The sequence below is a fragment of the Pituophis catenifer genome, unplaced genomic scaffold (genome assembly GCF_029215685.1).
Source record: "Pituophis catenifer annectens isolate HBS135680 unplaced genomic scaffold, rPitCat1.0.hap2 SCAF_1, whole genome shotgun sequence".
NCBI lineage: Eukaryota > Metazoa > Chordata > Lepidosauria > Squamata > Colubridae > Pituophis > Pituophis catenifer.
The window spans coordinates 344,737,941-344,761,641 of NW_027256881.1; the positions used below are offsets into that span (position 1 = coordinate 344,737,941).

Sequence of the window (23,701 nt, forward strand, 5' to 3'; positions counted from 1 at the left end):
AATAGATGATGAATAGATATAGATAGATATAGATAGACAGACAGACTGACAGACAGATAGATACAGATAGGCAGATGATAAACAGATTGTAGACAGACAGACAGACAGACAGACAGAGATGGACAGACAGACAATACAAATACAGAATAACAGAGTTGGAAGGGGCCTTGGATGTCTTACAGTCTAACCCTCTACTCAAACAGCAAACCCTATAGCCGTGATGGCGAACCTATGGCACGTGTGCCACAGTTGGCACATGGAGCCATATCTGTGGGCACGCGAGCATTGCCCTAGCTCAGCATGTGCATGCCAGCCAGCTGATTTTTGGGCATTCTGGGCCCACCAGAAGTTGGGAAACGGGACATTTCCGGCCTCCGGAGGGCCTCCGGGGGGCTGGGGAAGGCTGTTTTCGTCCTCCCCAGGCTCCTAGAAAGGCTCTGGAGCCTGGGGAGAGTGAAAAACAGGCCTACTGGGCCTACTTTGCCATTGCATGCCAAAAACAGGGGGAGCGTGGGGGGTCGCACACGCATGTGCGGGGACGGGGTGCATAGAATTATGGGTGTGGGCACACACGCGCGTGACCCCGTCACGCTCCCCCCACTTTTGGCACACGATGGCAAAAAGGTTAGCCATCGCTGCCCTATAGCATTCCGGACAAATGGTTGTCCCATCTCTCCTTAAAAACCTCCAGGGATGGGGCACCCACAACTTCTGGAGGCAAGCCGGTCCACTGGTTAATTATTCTCACCCACAGGAAATTTCTCCTTAAATTCTAAGGTTCCTCTTTAGAATTAATAAAGGTTTCCCCTTAAATTCTATAGGTACTCTTCCTTAAGTTCCAGGTTGCTTGTCTCCTTGATTAATTTACATCCATTGTTTCTTGTCCTGCCTTCAGGTGCTTTGGAGAATAGGATGACCCTCTCTTCTTTGGGGCAGCCCCTCAAATATTGGAAGACTGCTATCATGTCTCCCCTAGTCCTTCTCTTTGTTAAACCAGGTATACATAATTGCCTTAACTGTTCATCCTATGTTTCAGCCTCCAGTCCCCTAATCCACTTTGTTGCTCTTCTCTGCATTTTTTCTAGAGTCTCCACATCTTTTTTGCATCGTGGTGACTAAAACTGGATGCAGGATTCCAGGTGTGATCCAGGGGTGAAATCTAATTTTTTTTTTGCTACCGGTTCTGTGGGCGTGGCTTAATTAATGGGCATGGCTTGGTGGTAAGGTGACTGGGAGGGCGTGGCTTGTTGGTCAGGTGGGCGTGGCCAAGTCAATGTCACTTTTTTGCCCTTTTTTAACCTACACAACACAACACAACTGGCTCACCCACAATATAAAAGCAGCTGTGCTAGACCCAAAATGGCCCCTGCAACAAGCAGGAACCTCACACAGCCACAAAAAGTCCCCCCAAAAACAACTTTCACACTTTACACACACACAACACAACACAACACAACACAACACAACACAACTGGCTCACCCAGAATGTAAAAGCAGCTGTGCTAGACCCAAAATGGCCCCTGCAACAAGCAGGAACCTCACACAGCCACAAAAAGTCCAAAAAAACAACTTTCACACTTTACACACACACACACAACACCACACAACTGGCTCACCCACAATGTAAAAGCAGCTGTGCTAGATCCAAAATGGCCCCTGCAACAAGCAGGAACCTCACACAGCCACAAAAAGCCCAAAAAACCAACTTTCACACTTTACACACACAAAATTCCACATACAGCTTTGTGAGATTTTGTGTGTTTGTGTAGTTAGAGTGAAACACTACAGAAACACACTAACCCTCAGAAAGCTGCACAAATATTATTTTATTTTAATTTATTTTAATTTTTATATAAAAGCAGCTAAATTTAAAACTTCCTAAACTTTAAATGGCTAGGTCTAAAAAAAGAACAACTAAAAAAAACCCCAATTAACTATTTTTTTTTAAAGCTCCCAAAGGGGGGAAAAAAAAACCTTACCCAATAGAACAGGGGTCTCCAACCTTGGCAACTTTAAGACTTGTAGACTTCAACTCCCAGAATTTCTCAACCAGCTTTTGCTGGCTGAGGAATTCTGGGAGTTGAAGTCCACAACTCCCTGCCTGCTTGATTGCAGGCAGGGAGATTCAGTTGCTTGCTGATGCAATGGATTGCAGGATTACAGCAAGTCGTTGCGACCAGCAGCTAAGGTAAGCAAGCTGAGGGGGGGGTGGCGGCAGGGATTTTTGCTACCGGTTCTCCAAACTGCCCACCGCCATCGCTACCTACTCGCCCGAGCCGGTCCGAACCGGGAGCATTTCACCCCTGGTGTGGTCCCAGGTGTGCTGTATATGGCGATACTAACGCTTCTGGTGATGTTGATACTATCTCTCTGCTGCTGCAACCTAGAACTGCATTGGCTTTTTTTTTTTTTTTTTTGGCAGCTGCATTAACTTTGAGCAGATGAAGGCATGAAGTGGCATAAAAGTGGCTGTCACTCAAAATGTTTATTTGATGTTATTATTAGAATAAAAATGCAGCATGGCTGAACCCCTGGCACCTTCTCAGAAACGATTTTTCATCATTCGCGAGTGGCTTAAGTTTGGAAAACTGCGGGTTCTTTGGCCCAACGGTTAAAGGAATCGGGTTAGAACCAAGGAGGCTCTAATTCTATCTTGGGCACCAAATCGAAGGATCCTGGGTCAGTCATTCTCTCTCAGCCCTAGGAAGGGAGCAATGACAAATTATTTCTGAAAATTTGCCAAGAAAATTGCAGGGACATATTCAGGCAATCACCAGGCGACCAGGATGAGTGTGACACCTTTATAAACCACTGGTTAGATATAGCAGGGGTATCAAACTCAAGGCCTGTGGGCCAAATCCGGCCCATGCGACTGTCCTGGAAATGATAAGGGGCCAGACCACGTCGCTTCGGCCAGTCTCGGTGTCGGCAACCTGTGGCTCTGGAGCCGCATGTGGCTCTTTAAGCCCTCTGCTACAGCTCCCTGTCCCATCAATCCTCGCCTAGCCTGAGAAGGTAAGGGCGACAGCGGGGGATGGAGAAGTGGCCGGGGCTGATTTTCCGGTGTCTCACTCTTTGGAGCTTTTTCTGGCCCTTGTTGGTGCTGGGCGTGCCTCGGTTGCTTGAGGAGACGCGCAACCAGTGGTGAAATCCAATTTTTTTTTACTACCGGTTCTGTGAGCATGGCTTGGTGGGCATGGTGTGGCTTGGTGGGCATGGCAGGGAAAGGATAGTGCAAAATCTCCATTCCCTCCCCACTCTGGGGCCAGCCAGAGGTGGTATTTGCCGGTTCTCCGAACTACTCAAAATTTCCGCTACTGGTTCTCTGAACTATTCAAAATTTCCGCCAGAACCTGTCAGAACCTGCTGGATTTCACCCCTGCATGTAACCTGCTCTCTGCCCTGAGACACTGGCCTGACCTGGCTGCGACCGCAGCCGCATCAGGCCAATGCCATCCCTGAAGGCACACGTGCGCACAGGAGGCGGGCGCACTCGCACACACCAGGATAGCCTGGGCTGAGCCTGTGTGGGCGTGCGCTGACCACCTCCAGTGCGCATGTGTGCCTGTTGCCTCCTCTGCGCATGCGGGCACACCAAGATTGGATGGGCCTGGCCGAAGTGGTAGTGGAAATTTTGAGTAGTTCGGAGAACTGGTAAATACCACCTCTGCCTGGCCTCGCCCCCAATCTATTCGCTGCCTCCCGAGTCCCAGCTGATTGGCTAGAAGGAAAAAATCAGGGCTCACTTGACAAAGAAGAGAAAAAAAAAACAAGACACCGCCGCTTTAAATTGAGAAGCCAAGAAGCCTCCCAACTGATTGGCTAGAACTGATCCGCTCCTTGTAAACCGCTTGGTGGTGGTAGATTGGCAATTGAGGCCAAGCTGCCTGAAAGCGGTTTCTGATGCTCTCAGTGGTGGCAGAGTGGCAAAAAACTGTTTAAACTCTTGTCGTGGTGCTTCAAAGGGCTGCCCTACAGCTGATCAACGGTAAAAGGCAGTATGGTGGTAGACCAGCGTGCTCCAAAAACAAATGGGTAGACCAGAATGCTCCAAAAACAAATGGGTAGACCGGTATGGCCCTGCAAGCAGTTAAAAGCCTAGTAGACCAGTACCTCTGCTAAATCTTAAAGAATTGTTTGGTCAAACAACTCACAGTGACTCTGAGATAATCGAACAGACAATGGCTGAAAGCCAGATCTGCTAGAGATGTTTCTCTCAGGCCGACTGAGTCAAAACTGGGCCTGAGAGGAAGGAACAAGGGGCGTGGTCAAAAAACTATGACTCCCCTTGACGTGAGTGACATTGAGTTGACCAAGCCTACCCAGTCACATGACCATCAAGCCATGCCCACTGTCACATGACTATCAAACCACGCCCACAAAATAAGCCACGCCCACAGAACCGGTAGTAAAAAATCTTAGAACCCACCCCTGAAAGAGACGCTCGGTTTTTAGATACATGTAATATTTGTGTTAGATTCCCTGCTGATTTACGAGTTTGGATAAGATTTGCAATGCATGAAATCAAACATTTCGTTTTTAGTTTCATTACCCCATTGCTATAATAGGGAACATGATAGAATGACATAATATAGAACACGATGCAATGAAATCTTTGATACGACAGAATAACATATTGCTTTATATTATAATATACTCCGTTGCAATCTAAAGTGATGCCTCCTCAGCGAATAAGCTACCTTCTTCTGAAATGGTTTATTTATTAAAACGTTTGAAGAAACGGAATAAATACAGCTACAATAAAAAGACAAAGAGGTATAGTCGACAAAGAACAAAAGATCGGTAAATAAAAGATTTGACAATGATCGTAAAGATGGAAATTCAGTTTTTTTCGGTACAGAGCAAATTCCCTCATACGCTCTTGAGAAATCATTTGAAAGCTGTACAAAATTGTAAACGTGGCATTACTATCTTCAACTGCTTCTTTTTATGTCCTCACAAAGTCCAGGAGCACCACAGTAATCAATCAATCAATCAATCAATCAATCAATCAATCAATCAATCAATCAATCAGAATAGAGCAGGAAGGGGCCTTGGAGGTGTTCTAGTCCAACCCCCTGCTCAAGTAGGAGACCCTATATCAGGAATGTCAAACTAGATGTCATTGAGGGCCGCATCAGGGTAGTATTTGACCTCGGGGGTGGTGCCAGGGTGGGTGTGGTCAGTTCGATGTCACGCCAGTGGTGGGTTTCAAATTTTTTTACTACTGGTACTGTGGGTGTGGCTTGGTGGGCATGGTGTGGCTTGGTGGGTGTGGCTTGGCTTGGTGGCGTGGCTTGGTGGGCGTGGCAGGGGGAGCATACTGTAAAATCTCCATTCCCACTCCACTCCAGGGGAAGGTTACTGCAAAATCCCCATTTCCTCCCGATCAGCTGGGACTCGGGAGGCAGAGAATAGATGGGGCGGGCCCAGTCAGAGGTGGTATTTACCGGTCCTCCAAACTACTCATAATTTCCGCTACTGGTTCTCCAGAACTGGTCAGAACCTACTGAAACCCACCTCTGTGTCACACCTGTTAGGGGCACCTGTGGTGACCAAGTGCTAAGGCAGGACTTCCCTCAGGCCCACCCTCCCTCTCATTATAATCTTCCTTCCTTCCTTCCTTCCTTCCTTCCTTCCTTCCTTCCTTCCTTCCTTCCTTCCTTCCTTCCTCTTCTTTTTTCCTTCCCTCTTCATTCTCCTTTCTTCTTCCTTCCCCTCTTTCCTTATTTTTTCCTTCCTTGCTCTCTTTCCATCTTTCCTTCTTTTTCTTGGTCTTTCCTCTTTCCCTTTCTCCTTTCCTGTCCCTTCTTGCATGCTCAAATGTAAAAGGGGAAACATTTCTCCTTTTCTTTTGTTTTTAGTTTGTTTTACTAGCCCCTCTGCCAGGGAAAACGGAGCCCCGGGCCCCGTTTTCAGCTGTGACAGCCTCCTGCAGTCCTCTGCTCTGTTTTTGCTGGCAGAGGGCTGCAGGAGGCTGTCGCACCCGAAAATGGTTTCTAACTTTGCTCATTTTAAGTCACGTGGACTTCAACTCCCAGAATTCCCCAGCCAGACAATTGAAGTCCATGTGTCTTAAAGTTGTCAAGATGGGTCTATGGTGACTCAGAGGCTCAGCCACCCAGTAGTTCTTGAGGACAACGCAAAGTTAGGTCTGGTCTGATGGACCATGCAGCTGGACTCACCTTCTCCAAGTAGTTGAATTCCATCGCGATCTCTCTGAAGAAGAAGTAGACGTGGTTCTTCCACTCCACAGTGTGGACAAAGTAGGGTTCTAGACAGGGTGAGGGAAGAAAGAGAGAAGACATCAAGGAGCAGGATCTTTTTTTTTTTTAATTGAAAAGTTTTATAGGAAATACAAACATTTTCTCCCCCCCCCACCCTTCCCCCCTCAACCCCTCCCTCCCCCCCACCCCCCTCCCTAGGCTTCCCAGAACAAGCACAGGGTATAGCATTCACAAACATAAAGCTAAAATATGCTAACAAATTATTGCATTCATATTCTCCCTAAGTCTTTAACTCCTTATAACTCAAAAAACTATAAACATGAACTACTTAAAAATATTTCATTCATAAGCTATATGTATCTTCTTGTTCGGGTACTTTTTTTGTATATAGTCAATCCATCTTCTCCATTCCGATATGTATCTTTCATTTGAATGGTCTTTAAGGTATGATGAAATTTTGGCCATCTCTGCCAAATGCACAACTTTTAATGTCCATTCCTCAATGGTAGGTGGATCTTCCTTCTTCCAGTACTGTGCCACCAGTAATCTGGCAGCTGTTAACTTAGTCTCTACTACAGTACAATCCGTAACTATTCCCAGCAGAAAAAACTGTGGTGTAAATTTAATTTTTTTCCTTAAAATATTTTGAATAATCCACCATATTTTTATCCAAAAAGCCTTAATTTTTTTACATGTCCACCATATATGAAAATATGTAGCATCTTCACACTCACATCGCCAACATTTAGGTTGTAAATTTGGGTATATACAGGCTAGTTTTTTGCGGTCTAAATGCCATCTATAAAACATTTTATAAAAGTTCTCTCTTAAATTTTGAGCTTGTGTGAATCTTACATTTCTAACCCATATCTTTTCCCATGTTTTCATCATTATTGGTTCACCTATGTTCTGTGCCCATTTTATCATACAATCCTTGACTAGCTCTGTTTCTGAATCTATTTCCACTAATACGTTATACAACCTTTTTGCATGCATTTGACCTTTATCTCTTATTTGCTTTATCAAATTCTCATCCTGCTGCAAAATACCAGTTTTTTGATCTTCTCTCCATCTGGCCTGCAGCTGACCATACTGAAACCAAGTCCTAATAATTCCTTCTTCTCTTAATTGCTCAAGCAGGATCTTGAGTCTCTTCCAAAATCTGTTATTCCATGTCCTACTTAGAACAGGGGTGTCAAATTCAATTTCATTGAGGGCCGCATCAGGGTTGTGTTTGACCTTGGGGCGGTGGACAGGGCCAGGGTGGGCGTGGCCAGCTCGACGTCACTCGTCTCGGGGGTGCCTGTGGCGGCCCGAGCGCTCTGCCAGAGAAAACGGGCTCCCCAGCTTCGTTTTTTTGGGCTGCGACGGCCTCCTGCAACCCTCTGCCAACGAAAATGAAGCTCGGGAGAGCCGCAGGTGGCCCTCGCAAGCTCCGTTTTTGGCTGCAACGGCCTCCTGCAACCCTCTGCCAGTGAAAGTGGAGCTCGCAGGCAGAGGGACCATGGGAGGGTCCTCCGCTGTTCCCGGGGTGGCTCTGCAGGCCAGATTTAAGCACCCCATGGGTCTGATCCGGCCTCCGGGCCTTGACTTCGATAGCCCTAATTTAGAATAACTTGACTGTCATTTTGAATCTACACTAATCGGCATCGGGGTGGTATGTGCTTACCTTCCCTACTGGTTCGCAAATGCTCGCACGGTTGCATCGCTCACACGCACCTCGTCCATTCAGCAACAGAGTGGTCAATGCCTGGAATGCACTACCTGACTCTGTAGTTTCTTCCCCAAACCCCCAAAACTTTAACCTTAAACTGTCTACTGTTGACCTCACCTAGGGGTGAAATGTAAAATTTGTTACTACCGGTTCTGTGGGCGTGGCTTGGTGGGGGAGGGGGGTAATGTGACTGGGTAGGTGTGGCCATTTTTTTTTTTTTACTTTTAAAAGCATTTTTTCTACAACCTTAAGAGGTTGCAGAAAACAATGTGTCAGCGTCTCAGCGCTGACACAGAAAAGGGAGGATGAAGCCTGAACTTTTGCCTGCTAAATCCCTTTGAAGTTTCGGTCTCCTTGGAGATGAAGAGAGGGGAAACATTCCTGTGAACTGATGGGAAAAGGAATCAGGAGAGTGACTTGGAAGATAGCCAATGAGAAGCAGAGAATTGGGGATCGGAAAGGGAGGGATTGTGCAAAGGTCAGTGCTGACGGCGAAAGAGCCAGGATCCGGTTGCTGTACTCGAATAAAGAGAAAATTTCCTTAAAGATTGGCAGTTTGGAAGTTCATTTATTTTGAGAGAGCATCGAAGCCTGACACAAGGCTTTTAAAAGCCTCTTGACGATCCCAGCTGAGCCGCACAATCATCAGAGGCTTTTTTTTTTTAACTTTTAAAAGCATTTTTTTCAGCTGATGAGGTTGTAGAAAAAATGCTTTTAAAAGTTAAAAAAAAAAGTCTTTTGATGATCACGCGGTTCAGCTGGGCAATGGGGTGGGGACAGGGATTTTTGCTACTGGTTCTCTGAACCGCCTGCTGTCATTGCTACCGGATCGGGCGATCCGGTCCGAACCGGGAGCATTTCACCCCTGACCTCTCCCCATTCCTAAGAAGTCTGTAAGGGGTGTGCATTATGCACCAGCTGCCTACCTTCCCTGTCTTAATATTCCTTTTTACTCTTACTCTTTTCATTTATTCAAATTATGTTTATACTTTTATTTGTTATATATGCTCGACAAATAAACTTATGATTATGATTAATGCCACCTCTGATCCGCATACATTAAAATGCAATTTTGTTGTATACAGCTCTCAAGGGCTCCTCCTGGAATAAGATTCTGGAATAATAATGGGGAATAAGAGACTTGGGTTTTTTTTTTGAAGGGTCTCCTCCCTTGTCTTTTCTCAAGGCTAAAAGTCCGCAAATCCTTCCTGGGACCTGCTGTTTGCTCTTTTGATCCTCCCTCTGGTCCTTGAGTACAATTCTCACGAACGAGACCCGATCTGCGGGGTCTCATCAACATGAAAACACGATTACCCTCCGGTTAAAAAACATCTTCCGATGTCAAATCAAACATTGCTTCCTCTCTTGTTTTCCTTTTATTCCCCCGCTTGCAACCACGTCGCCCAGCTGACTCATCCGCCGCCTGAGCTTGACAATATTTCCAAGGTCTTTTTTCTCTCTCGCATATGATCATGAAGGCATTAAAAAAAAAAAAAACCTTAATTGATAGGACGGGAGTCGGTGACCGAGGGCATCAATTAGCACATGAATGTACCCAATTGTGCAGAAACTAATGGGCATGCACGAGTCGCCTGCTTTGTGAAGGCGGCGTGCCCATTTACGGACAATCTTGCAAAAAAAAAACCCCAACCAGCTAGCGATTCCTGCGGCTGTGATTAAGTTCAGATGCTGTTTATCTCCTAAATAAATGAGAGCGAATAGCCGCCAGTCTTAGGGCCCGCTACGAAGGAAGGAAGGAAGCTGGGAGAATTTGATAGACAGATGGGCTTCGGGAAAAGTGCAGATGATTAAAGGCCTGAAGACTAAAACATACGAAGGACGGTTGCAGGAATCGGGTTTGGCGAGGCTAGAGAAAAGGAGGACTAGGGGGGACATGAGAGCAGTCTTCCAATATTTGAGGGGCTGCTCCAAAGAAGAGGGGGGGGTCAATTTATTCTCCAAAGCGCCTGAAGGCAGGACAAGAAGCAATGGATGGAAAACTAATCAAGGAGAGAAGCAACCTGGAATTAAGGAGGAACTTCCTGACAGGGAGGACAATTCACCAGTGGGACAGCTTGCCACCAGAAATTGTGGGTCCGCAAATGCCAGCAAAGAATGGGTTAATTACTCCGCACCTAAGTGGAATTTCAGAATGAGGAAGAAGTGGAAATGTTCCAGGTTGTAATCCAGGCTGAATTAATTTTATTTCGATCAAGAGTGAATTATTTTTTATTTAGACTCTTTAGTTACAGAGCTTTGCAGAAGGAATATTAAAATTATATATCATTGAATTATTGCAGCTCAGTGTTTATTATCAGTTTGATTTTTTTTGTGATAGAGTGGCTCAATTGGCCTTAAAATAATAACCAGAAATTGTGGTCGCGCCATCACTGGAGGTTTTTAAGAAGAGACTGGACAGCTACTTGTCTGAAAAGGTATAGGGCCATGATACCTATGGCACCTATGATACTCATTTCCGGCCTCCGGAGGGGTAGGGGAGGCCGTTTTCATCCTCCTGGAGGTTCCAGGAAAGCCTCCGGAGCATCGGGTGGGGTAAAAATGGGCCTACCGGAAGTCTGGAAACGGACCATTTCCACCTCTGGCGGCTTCAGGGAGGCCTGCTAGGCCCAAAATGGGGTGCGGGGGGGATCGCGCGTGCATGCGTAGGGCGGTGTGGGAATGAGGGGTGTGTGTGTTTGCGCAGGGGGGCAGTGCAGTGTGTGTGTGTGGGGGGTTTGCGTGCGCATGCGCAGGGGGGAGGTGGGACGTGCATGGGGGGCATTGCATTATGGGTGTGGGCACGTGCACGCGTGCGATAGCACCCGAGGAAAAAAAGGGTCTCCTCCTTTGCAGACGGTTAAACTAGAAGATCTCCAAGATCCCTTCCAGCTCTACTCTACTCCACTGCACTGCACTCCATTCTATATTCTATTCTATTCTATTCTATTCTATTCTATTCTATTCTATTCTATTCTATTCTATTCTATTCCATTCCATTCCATTCCATTCCATTCCATGTTTTCTATTCTATTCTATTCTATTCTATTCTATTCTATTCTATTCTGTTCTGTTCTGTTCTGTTCTGTTCTGTTCTGTTCTGTTCTGTTCTGTTCTGTTCTGTTCTGTTCTGTTCCGTTCCGTTCCATTCCATTCCATTCCATTCCATTCCATTCCATTCCATTCCATTCCATTTTTTTCGCTCATGACTCCCGGCCTCCACAATTTGTCCCTGATATTTATTTTGTCAGTTTTATAATTTTAAACACGCATAGGCACGCAAATGTGCACAAACACACACACATACACATACACACTCCAAGGCAACCTTTAAAATTATTCCAGAATCTTTTAATTGACTGACTGGAAGGAATAGTAGCTAAGGCTCCAATTAGCTTCGTACATGTATATTTACTGAATGGTGCAAGACTGGGAATAAATTAATAAAATATTAATCTCTGTACTTCTTGCCTCTAGTTTTATGACATTTTCCAGGGTTTCCTAATAAAAAAAAATATCTTGCCTTCTCAAGGATGCTTACATTCTGTTCTGGGATCATAAATATCGCAATAGAGAGCAAAAACTCCAAAGATTATTTATTTATTTTTTTAAACTTCGACAGTTAAAAAACTCATCTTTTTATTCATTCAGGCACTTGAAATCCGGCTCGTAAAGTTTTAGATTATCTTTTCCCGCTTTTAGTTTATATGCCATTTTATTTTGCAGCCCTGGCATGGCGTATTTCATTCTTTTAACCGGTTTGCGAACTCTCCACGAAGCTGTGGCGCAGAAATATACGAGATGAAATAATTCCCTGCTCAAATTTAAGTGCCTTGAAGTCTCCTCTATCGATTAAGTCACTTTATTAGGGAAGTGATTTTTTATTTTTGGAGGTCGGGAGTTAATTTGCCAGCTCCCTCACTGCAGTTTTTATCAACCTGATGCCTTCCAGAGACAGAATAATAGAGAATAACAATGGAAGGGACCTTTGAGGTCTTCTAGTCCAACCCCCTGCTCAGGCAGGAGACCTTATGCCTGTGATGGTGAACCTATGGCACGCGTGCCACAGGTGGCACACGGAACCATATCAGTGGGCACACGAGCTCAGCTCTGGCGGGACCGGAAGTCGGCAAACAGGCCATATCCGGCCTCCACAGGGCCTCTGTGGGGGTGGGGAAGACCGTTTTCGCCCTCCCCAGGCTCCTAGAGAGGCTCTGGAGCTTAGGGAGAGCAAAAAACGAGCTTTCCAGTCCCACCAGAAGTCGGCAAACGGGCCATTTCCGGCCTCCAGAGGGCCTCTGGCGGGGTGGGGAAGGCTGTTTTTGCCCTCCCAAGTTTCCTAGAGAGGCTCTGGAGCCTGGGGAGAGCAAAAAATGGGCCCACCGTGTGCCAAAAGTGGGGGGAACACAGGGGATCACGGGCACATGGGTGGGAAGCATAGAATTATGGGTTTGGGGACACACATACACACACACCCCATGCTTCTCCCGCTTTTGGCACGCAATAGCAAAAAGGTTAGCCATCACTGCCCTATGCCATTCTGGATAATGGTTGTGTATATAGAATAGAACAGAACAGAACAGAATACTGGAATGAAGAATAGAATAGAATAGAATAGAATAGAATAGAATAGAATAGAATAGAATAGAATAGAATAGAATAGAATAGAATAGAATAGAATATTATCCAAAGGTTTCCAGCACTATCTTTTTCTCTTTCTCTTTTTCTTTTTTCAAGGGATGCCAATTACGGAAGGAAATTCTTGGGAAAGAGGTTGTGCCTCTCATTTTCACACTCCACAACCGCAAAACCATTTGGGTTCCACGTTCCTTACCTTTAAACCACTTGGAGTCATGCTTCACTGTGCGCAGAGTCGGGCTGTCTCCCAGGCTGCGGTAAATCACAGCGTCAATGGCCAGGAAGTCCGTCACCGTGGCTGTGAACAGCATCCCTCCTACCCAGACGAAAAGAAAAGTGGTGAAGAGGTTACGACAGTCAAAAATGGAAAAGAGTTGGAAGACAATGCTTGTGGCTCAGGGTTTGAACGGTGGGGTCCTTGGTGCTCTCTGAGCTTGCTGGTTTTCTTGCAGACGTTTCGTGACCCAGCTAGGTAACATCATCAGTGCTAGAAGGAAGTGGAGTTTGTGGAAAGGAGGAGGAGGAGGAGGAAGAAGAAGAGGAGGAGGAGGAAGAGAGAAGTAGGAAGAGGAAGAAGAAAAAGAAAAAGAAGAGGAGGAGGAGGAGGAGGAGGAGGAGGAGGAGGAGGAGAGGAAGAAGAGGAAGAGGAAGAAGAGGAAGAAGAAGAAGAGGAGGAAGAGGAAGAGGAAGAGGAAGAAGAAGAAGAAGAAGAAGAGGAGGAAGAGGAAGAGGAAGAAGAAGAAGAAGAAGAAGAAGAAGAAGAAGAAGAGGAGGAGGAGGAGGAGAGGAGGAAAAGAGGAAGAAGAAGAAGAGGAGGAGGAGGAAGAAGAAGAAGAAGAAGAAGAAGAAGAAGAAGAAGAAGAAGAAGAAGAAGAAGAAGAAGAAGAAGAAGAAGAAGAAGAAGAAGAAGAAGAAGAAGAAGAAGAAGAACAACAACAACAACTGTGGGCTCCTTGGTGCTCTCTGAGCTTGCTGGTTTTCTTGCAGATGTTTCATGACCCAACTAGGGAACATCATCAATGCTCGAAGAGAGTGGGGTTTGTGGAGAGGAGGAGGAGGAGGGCAGGAGCAGGAGGAAAAGGACTGTGCTGTGCTTGATGCTCTCTGAGCTTGGTTGTTTTCTTGCAAACATTTTATGACGCAACTAGGGAACATCCTCAGTGCTAGAAGGGGGTGGGGTTTGTGGAGAGGAGGAGGAAGACTGAGGGGTCTTTGGTGTGCTCTGAGCTTGCTTGTTTTCTTGCAGACGTCTCATTACCAAACTAGGTAACACATCTTGAGGGAGTGGGGTTTTTCTAGAGGAGGAGGAGGAGGAGGAGGAGGAGGAGGAGGAGGAGGAGGAGGAGGAGGAGGAGGAGGAGGAGGAGGGGTTTTGGGACCATCAAGGAGTAGAATCAGGAATTTGGTGGCATCATTCCCAACTTAACCAGCGTTATTAAAGGCAAACAAAAGAAATATCCACCAGGCTTCCTAAGCCATTTCAGGAAGATTTCCTGGGGGAAAGTGCACCACTTGGAGATCTTAGGAAGAGAGGTGAGGGTAGGAAGAATTTTCATTTTCAACGCAATGAAAACGAAACAAAACCCAGCAGCCCCTCCCTCCCACCGCACTGACCTGTAAAGAGGCCAACGTTGGCGTGCTTGGGATCGTAAGGGCACCTGGCCATGCCGCTGATATTGTCCCCCATTGGTTCCAGATAGTCCATCTGTTGGGAAGAGAATGGGTTAGAACCGACACAGAACCCCAACCCAGGAGAAACCAGGACTGGCTTAGCTCTGAGGTACAAGACCCTAGGCTTACAAACCTCTAAAGAGTGGACTAGGGAGGCACGGATAGGTCAAAAAAGTCAAGATGGCGGCCACAGTAAACAGCTGAAGTCAAAATGGCGGCCACAGTAAACGGCTGAAGTCAAGATGGCGGCCACAGTAAACGGCTGAAGTCAAGATGGCAGCCACAGTAAACGGCTGAAGTCAAGATGGCTGCCACAGTGAAGTCAAGATGGCGGCCACAGTGAAGTCAAGATGGCGGCCACTAGCCTGAAGTTCTCCCTGCTGATTATTTGCCCCCATGCTTTGCAAACACCCCTGGCTAGAGTTCCCCCATTCAGGGAAGAATTTAAGACCCCGCCCAACCTCTACAGGCAGTCCTCGACTTACAACTATCTGTTTAGTGACCGTTCGAAGTCGCAACAGTGCTGCAAAAAGCGACTTGCAACCGGGTTTCACCCTTGCGACCGTCGTAGCTTCAAACAGTCACTAAATGGATGGTGGTTGTAAATCCAGGACGTGCCGGTGCCACACCTGGAATACAGCATCCAGTTTTGGTTACCACGTTTACGAAAAAGATGCTGAGACTTTGGAAAAAGGGCAAAGAAGAGCAAACTAAGATGATTTAAAGGCCTGGAGACAAAAAAACATGCGAAGGACGGTCGAAGGGTTTGGGTTAGGCGAGTCTAGAGAAAAGGAGGACTAGTGGGGGACATGATAGCAGTCTTCCAATATTTGGGGGGCTGCCACAAAGAAGAGGGGGTCAAATTATTCTCCAAAGCACCCGAAGGCAGGACAAGAAGCAACGGGTGGAAACTAACCAAGGAGAGAAGCAACTTGGAATTAAGGAGAAATTTCCTGACAGTGAGAACAATTAACCAGTGGAACAGCTTGCCACTAGAAGTTGTGGGTGCTCCATCACTGGGAGTTTTGGATAACCATTTCTCTGGAATGGGATAGTGTCTCCTGCCTGAGCAGGGGGTTGGACTAGAAGACCTCCAAGGTCTCTTCCAGCAATATTCTGATTGATTAAGTCTCTTTCTCCAGCTTGGGGCTATGTCCTCTTTTATCGGACTGTTCCCAAGTAGTTTCTCTCTCACCCCCACCTTTTACCTCCTGAGAAAGTAGGGAGGGTCTCTTCTCTTTCTCCATCTGTTAAGCAGCTTCGGGCTATGCCTTCTCTTATCTGATTGTTCCCAAGGTAGCATCTCTCCACCCCACCCCACTTGAGAAACTAGGGAAGGTTTCATCTGAGTCTCTTGCCATGTCCACTGTTGTGGCTCCGTTACCTGAGCCTGTGTCATTGGCAGGAGAGGACTCCGAGAGTGAAGGAGAGGAGTTGGCAAGGCCTCCCTATCCAGGACCCTCCTCTCTGGCAATGCCTTCGGTGTCCGCTGAAGGGCAAGAGATAGGGTCGGGGCCAAGCACGTCCACGCAGCCTCAGATGGACAGTGATGAGGGTAATGAGTCTTGGCTGGATCCACGCCAGCATCGCAGAGATAAGCGCACGCAACAGAAGAAAAGGCGTGCCCGAGATTAGGCTGAGTCACTGGACCACACCCCACAGGATATAAAAGGGAGCGTGGTGGCCAGTCAAACCTTGTGACGAACAAAGCTGAAAGCTTCCACGCCATTCTGCATTGCCGGACTTTTGCTTTAAGACTTTGCTGGAAGTATCTCTGGACTTGATTTAATTCCGTAATTATTGAACTGCTTTCCTTTGATGTATTAGAAGTGGGGAGAAGTTATCTCTCCTCTTTGTAAATAATAAACTCTTGGCAGGCAGCCACTAGGGTGTTGCCAAGTTCCGTTATCATAAGGAAAAGGATTTTGTCGGCTGGTTTGGTCTTTAACTCCTGAACGTCTGTTGGTGTGTGTGCGTGGGGTTGGGGACAGAACAGTCCACTATTGCCATTCCAGACAAATGGCTTCTCCAGACTTGTCTTAAAAAAACTCCAGTGATGGAACCATCCACAACTTCTGGAGGCAAGCAGCTCCACTGGTTAATTGTTTGTCACTGTTAGGATATTGCAGAGAAGAATTAACCAGTGAGAGAACAATTAACCAGTGGAACGACTTGCCACCGGAAGTTTGGGGTGCTCCATCACTGGAGGTTTTCAAGAAAAGTCTGGACATGGGGGAGGGTCTCCTGCTTGAGTAGAAGGTTGGATTAGAAAACCTCCAAGGCTGTTATTCAGACAGACAGACAGACAGACAGAGATAGGGATGGACAGAAGGAAAGAGGGAGGGAAGAAAGAAAAATCGAAGGAAGGAAGGAAGAAAAAAGTGGGAGGAGGGAGGGAGGGAGGGAGGAAGGAAGATGGTTTGGATTGGGAGTTGGACCAGAAGATCTACAGCAGTGATGGCTAATCTTTTTGCCGTCACGTGCCAAAAACGGGGGGAGGGGGGTCACGCGTGTGTGTGCCCACACCCATACTTCAATACGTCCCCATGTGCATGCCTGGGTGACCCCTCCTGCGGTCCCCCCACTTTTGGCCCGCGATGGCTCGTTGTCCCTGGTAGGCCCATTTTTCACCTCCCCAGGCTCCAGGGATTTTCTAGGAGCCTGGAGGAGACAAAAATGGCCTTCCCCAACCCCCGGAGGCCCTTTGGAGGCTGGAAACAGCCCGTTTGCCGACTTCCGGTGGGCCCGGAAGACCCGAAAATCAGCTGGCCGGCGCACGTATATGAACTGGAGGTGAGCTAGGGCAATGCTTGCGTGCCCACATATATGGCTCAGGTGGCACGCGTGCCATAAGTTCGCCATCACGGATCTACAGGATCTCTTCCAACTCTATTCTGATTGCTTGCTTGTACTTATCAGTTGGGAAGTCCTGCAGAGGAAGCTCAGAGAATGGGATCAGGTACTCACACTGTAATCGGAGCAAACGGGGTTGAAGGCATTCGTCCCGCACACAAAGAGCACGTTGTCGTTGCGTAGAAGCAGCACTTTGATAAAATTCCGGCATTCTGCCTGAGGAGGGAAATATATATAGATATAGATATAGAATTCAGTGAAATTTCCCACAAGCATCTTTGCCTGCTCAGCACCTCCAGCGTGAATGGAAGGTGGTTCCTTTTGGGGGCGTACGTTTTTATCAGTTTATCAAAAGTACAAAGAAAAAGGAAAAGAAGGGGGAAATGAGGGAGGAAAAGGGGAAGGGGAAAAAGCAAATTAAAAAAAAAAGCATTGACTTCCGACTCCTTTTGGGCACAGGTAAATACCACACCACCTCAACTTTTTACTTTTACGTAATAATATACGACTAGTCCTCGACTCACGACCGCGACGGAGGCCCCAAATTTCTGTTGCTTAAGTGAGACATCTGTTAAGTGAATTCTGCCCCGTTTTATGACCTTTCTTGCGACCGTTGTTAAGCGAATCGCTGCGGCTGTTCAGTTAATAACACGGTTGTTAAGTGAATCTGGCTTCCCCGTGGACTTTGCTAGTCGGGGGGGTCACAAAAGGGGAATCGTGTGACCCTGGGTCACTGCAAACCGTCATAAATGAGGGGCCAGCTGCCGAGAGTCTGAATTTCGATCACGTGATCACAGGGATGCTGCAATGGTCGTAAGTCTGAAACACGGTCATAAGCCACTTTTTTCAGGGCCGTTGTAACTTGGAACGGTCACTAAATGAACCGTAAGTTGGGGACTCCCTGTATGCTAGTGTTTCTGTAACAACAAACCTATCGAATCGGTAAACCCAAAATCAAAGTTTCATTTTTTTGTCTCCCCACCTCAAGCACAAAGTCCAGAAGTGGTTTCCGAGCGAAAACAAAATTAATTCCGTTCTTTTCTTTAAGAAAAGAGTCAATTTCGCCATCTCTGCTAACTCCGTCATCGTTTCAAGCCATTCGTCCATTGTGGGAATCAAAGTCTCCTTCCATTTTGGTGCATATAATACAGCAAGTCCTCGACGTACGACCACAATGGAGCCCAACATTTCTGTTGCTGTAAGCCAGACAGCTGTTAAGTGCATTTCCCCCCATTTTACGACCTGTCTTGCCAAAGCTGTTAAGTGAATCGCTGCAGCCGTTAAGGGAAGGAATAAGGTTGCTAAGCTGAATCTGGTTTCCCCGTTGACTTGGCTCATCAGAAGGTCGCAAAAGGGGATCACGTGATTCCAGGACACTGCGACCGTCATAAATACGAGCCAGTTTGCCAAGTGCCTGAATTTTAATCACGTGATCATGGGGATGTTGCCAACGGTCGTAGGTGTGAAAAACGGTCCTAAATCCCTTTTTTCCCGGTGCCTTTGTAATTTCGGTCGCTAAATGAACCGTCGTAAGTCGAGGACTACCTGTGCTTGAGTGTTTTTTAAGCCTAGAATGATTATTCAGCCTGGTGCTAAGGCTGTTGTTACATGATGTCCTTCAAAAATCACATTTTTTTTCCTCCTCCTGTTAGAAACATGCCCGTTGTTTTCCAAGTCAGTTTGTTCTTCTGTCGTTGCCGAGGGCGGAAACGATGTTATTTTGGATTTGCAGCTTCTCATCTTCACCCAAGGAAGCTTTTCTGCTTTTTCTGGAGATAATATTCATTGTTCTTTAGCTTTTGTAACCCAGCACCTTTTCCCCCTTTCTCCCCGGTTTCTATGGTTGCAGAACGGGCCGGAGAAAAAGAGAGAGAGAGAGAAAAAAAGACATTCTTTGGAGAAAAAAATAATAATAGACACACACACACACACAGAGACACAACCGGGTGTGTGACTTCCACCATTCCTTCCTTCTCAATGTCGGTTTTTTCGCCGTTGTTTTTTTATAGAAAGCTTTAAAAGGGACCATTTAACTCACCGACGTCTCCTGAAACCAGAAAAAGGAGCTGGAAATGGATTCAAATCAGTGGTAGGTTGCTCCCGGTTCGCACTGGTTCGTAAGAACCGGTAGTAAAAATTTGTAGTAGTTCGGAGAACCTGTAATAACATTGGCTGGCCACGCCCCTGAACCGGTCCCCGGCCCAGTTGCCGCTCGCTTACCCCGCCCGCCTCATCAGAGCCTTTTTTTTTTTTTTACTTTTAAAAGCATTTTTTCTACAAACTCTTCGGCCAAAAAAATGCTTTTAAAAGTAAAAAAAAAAAAAGTCTCTGGCGATCCCAGCTGAGTTGCCTGATCATCAGAGGCTTTTAAAAGCATTTTTTTCTGCAAAAAAAAGCGCCTTTAAAAGCCTCTGACGATCCCAGCTGACTTGCCTGATCGTCAGAGGCTCCTAAAAGCATTTTTTTTTTTGCAACCTCTTAAGGTTGTAGAAAAAAATGCTTTTAAAAGTTTTTTTTAAAAAAAGTTTCCCCCCCACCAAGCCATGCCCACAAAATAAGCCACACCGACAGAACCGGTAGTAAAAAGTTTTAGAACCCACCCCTGATTCAAATTTATCCAAAATGAATATCTGGAGGTTGGAGGCCTCCACTGATTCATTGTTCTCTCGATCGGGAAATTTCTCCTTAGTTCTTGGATGCTTCTCTCCATGATGTTCCCATCCGTTTCTTCTTAAAAGAATAACAGAGTTGGAAGGGACCTTTGAGGTCTTCTAGTCCAACCCCCCACTCCTTAAGCAGAAGATCCTATCCCATTTCAGAGAAGTGGCTGTCCAATCTCTTCTTAAAAACCTCCAGTATTGGACCACCCACAACTTCTGGTGGCAAGCAGTTCCACTGGTTCATTGTCCTCCTTATTTCCCCTTAATTCCAGGTTGCTTCTCTCCTTGGTTAGTTTCCATCCATTGCTTCTTGTCCTGCCTTCAGGTGCTTTGGAGAATAAGTTGATTCCTTCCTCTTCATGGCAGCCCCTCAAATATTAAAACACTGCTATCATGTCACCCCTAATCTTTCTAGGGTCATTGACAGCAGACATGCCCAGTTCCTGCAACCGTTCTTCATATGTTTTAGCCTCCAGTCCCTTAATCCTCTTTGTTGCTCTTCTCTGCACTCTTTCTAGAGTCTCCACATCTTTTTTGTATTCTAGTGACCGGAATTCAGAATTGGCTCAGAATAACAGGATTGGAAGGGACCTTGGAGGTCTTCTAGTCCAACCGACTGCTCAAACAGGAGACCCTGTTCCATTTCAGACAGATGGCTGTCCAGTCTCTTAAAAACCTCCAGTGATGGAGCACCCACAACTTCTGGTGGCAAGCAGTTCCACTGGCTAATTAAGGAAATTTCTCCTTAATTCCAGGTTGCTTCTTTCCTTGATTAGTTTCCATCGTGTCTTCTCCTGCCTTCAGGTGCTTTGGAGAAATGATTGACCCCCTCTTCCTTGTGGCAGCCCCTCAAATATTGGAAGACTGCTCTCATGTCCCCTCTTGTCCATCTTTCCACTAGACTAGACATACTCAATTCCTGCAACCGTTCTTCATCTGTTTTAGCCTCCAGCCCTCTAAATTCACCTGTCTGATTTTGATGAATATAAATCACAGGGATTTGACGGTTTACATCCCAGTCTCCTGCTTGAGCAAGGGGTTGGACTAGATGACCTAAAAGGTCCCTTCCAACTCTGTTATTCTATTCTAAATTGGACACGGTATCCCAAGCATGACCTCACTAGTGCAACGTTAAGTGCCATTTTTTTGGTGATCTTGATTCAGTGGTGGGTTCCTCCCAGTTCGGCCCGGTTCGCGAGAGCCGGTAGCGGTGACGATATGACGTCACCGAACCGGTTCTCTGTCTTCGGGAACTGGGCCCTCCCGCCCGCCCTGGCGTTATGCCGACCTTATATGTCGGTCTTTTCGCCCAGGTGAGAGGTGCGGCAGAGCGGATTGCCGCACCTCAGCTGGGCAGATTCCCAACGCGCTTGCGTGAAGCGCAAGTTTGGTGTCCTGCGAGCGAACCGAGCATGAGCGTGGTGATTGCGCGCAAAGCGCACGACCGAAGAGGCGATCGTGCACGAAGCGCGCACACGAAGAGAACCGGTAATAAAAGTAAGTAGAACCCACCCCTGTCTTGATTGCTATCCTTCCATTGACTGCATTAGCCAGAGTGGATCTCTTGTGCTCCACAAGGTCCCCGTGAAGAGATCTGCCCCGGCTGAATCCCCAATCCAGGATGCTCACGGCCTTTGTTCGAAGGCATGTCTGCTTTTGTCTCTAAGACTGAGTCCCAACTCCCTGTCCCAACACATTACCTCTCCAGGGACGCGGAGACAGTAGTGAGTTTCAATTTTTTTTACTACCGGTTCTGTGGGTGTGGCTTGGTGGGCGTGACATGGCTTGGTGGGCGTGGCTTGGTGGGCATGGCAGGGGAAGGATACTATAAAATCTCCATTCCCTCCTCAATCCAGGGGAAGGTTACTGCAAAATCCCCATTTCCTCCCGATCAGCTGGGACTTGGGAGGCAGAGAATAGATGGGGGCGGGGACAGTGAGAATTTTTACTATTGGTTCTCCGAACTACTCAAAATTTCCGCTACCGGTTCTCCAGAACTGGTCAGAACCTGCTGAAACCCACCTCTGCGCGGAAATTCTAATTCTTTTTCACTTTTAATCTTTGATTCTTGAGGTTTAAAAATGGGTTTTTAATTAGTTACGGGCCATATTGTTTAATAGATATTTTAAATTGTTATTAAATTTTCTATTTGTGTGTTCTTATTCTGGCTGTACACCGCCCTGAGTCCTTCGGGAGAAGGGCGGTATATAAATTCAAATAAATAAATAAATAAATATTAGTCATCCTGCCGGTCACCTCCCTGCGTGAATGTCATTTCTGGCTTCCGTTCCTTCCGAACACAACAACTTTCATGCTCTACAGATCACCTTTACTCCAGGTGCGGGAAGCAACCGCACACGAGCTGTGATAACAGCTCTGGTTTTTCCCAATGCAAATTGAATTATGAACCACCAATGCCCATTTCTGCAACAAAACCTCTAATTCCCAGCTTTTTCTCCTCTTGGGGGGAGGGGACGACCCTTCTCTGTTGGTGCCAAGCGTGGTGGTCTCTGAGAGTCACCCCTGGGCCCTCCGCATAGTCTCCTCCAGGGCAAACATTTTACATCCAATGTGATTTATTAACAGCCTGGCTTAATTGCTTTTGTAATTAATTATTTCTGGTCTGTTGATCGGAACAGACACATCGCGTAATCAGTGCGAAATCCAATTTCCAGATTCTATTAACACCTCGCCGGGTTGCAGAGATGACAGAAGCGTCTGGTCCCAGAGGAGGGTGGGATGGCAGATCTCAAGGGGTCTCGAGGAGGGGTGGGGTGCCGTTTGCGGGGAGTTGGCGCGTCTGTCTCCTGGCTCCAATGCGGCAAAGTGAAGGGAGCCCCGTGGGCTCGCTTGCCAAAATCCCTTTCTCTCGATTTAAGTGGCAGACGGGAGAGAAATTCAGCCGAGGGACGCGATCTTCTGTGAATTGGGAAAGAAATGTAAGGGTGTGGGTGTAGGGAGAATTGGGATGCCATCATAGTTCCAAATTTGGCACAGAGACCATTTTTAGACAGGTTGCGTGTTCCCTGATTGGCTGGATAATTGATTGGGTCCAATGCATCTGGAATAAAATCTGGGGAGGGGAGTTGAGAAGGGGTGATTATGGGAGGGTAGCTGGGGAAACTTATTTTAGGGGAAGATTTAATGCTGTGTTTTTTCCAAGATTGGCAATTTTAAGATGGATGGACTTTGACTCCCATAATTCTCCAGTCAACAAGCTTTAAAATGGGTAGACTTCAACTCCTAGAATCCCCCAAGCTAGCATCCTTTAAGATGGATGGACTTCAAATCCCAGAATTCCCCAGCCAACCTGCTTTAAGATGGGTGGACTTTGATTCCCATAATTCTCCAGTCAACAAGCTTTAAAATGGGTAGACTTCAACTCCTAGAATCCCCAAAAGCTAGCATCCTTTAAGATGGATGGACTTCAAGTCCCAGAATTCCCCAGCCAGCATGCTTTAAGCTGGATGAATTTTAATTCCCGTAATTCTCCAGTCAGCATGCTTTAAGATGGATGCATTTCAACTCCAGCATGCTGCCCAAGGAATCCTGGGAGTTGAAGTCCACACCTCACAAAATTGCCCATTTTGAAAAAACACAGCACTAAATTCTTACAGACTTTCCTTTCCTACTCTAGTTTTACGTTAAAGGATTTCATTTTCTTGGACAAAAGCCACCCTTTGAGTGCATTGAATTGAAGAAAAAAAACACACCATATTGGCCATCGGCCATCCCTGTTCTCCGGTGTTTCGGCTTCCTCTTTTTTTTCTCATCTACAAAATGGTCGTAATAAGATGGAAAAAAAGGGGGGAAAAGAGAGACGAGGGATGTTTTGAAGTGATGGAGCTGGTTCCTTGCAGATTTGCCAGGAAAAACAATTAATATAGTTAGTCTTGGATCACAAAGGCAATTAGCTCTTTGAAGGTGCAAAATATAGAAGT

At 46.5% G+C, this 23,701-nt stretch overlaps 1 protein-coding gene across 1 annotated transcript in view; it reads right to left on the reverse strand.

The window, feature by feature from the left end:
• SEMA6B (semaphorin 6B) overlaps positions 1-23,701 on the reverse strand; it is a 71,835-nt gene that overhangs the window by 24,515 nt on the left and 23,619 nt on the right. The window contains 4 exon segments of the mRNA XM_070931904.1: positions 6,186-6,274; positions 12,773-12,892; positions 14,191-14,281; positions 17,215-17,316. Coding sequence (XP_070788005.1) covers positions 6,186-6,274; positions 12,773-12,892; positions 14,191-14,281; positions 17,215-17,316 — 402 coding nt within the window.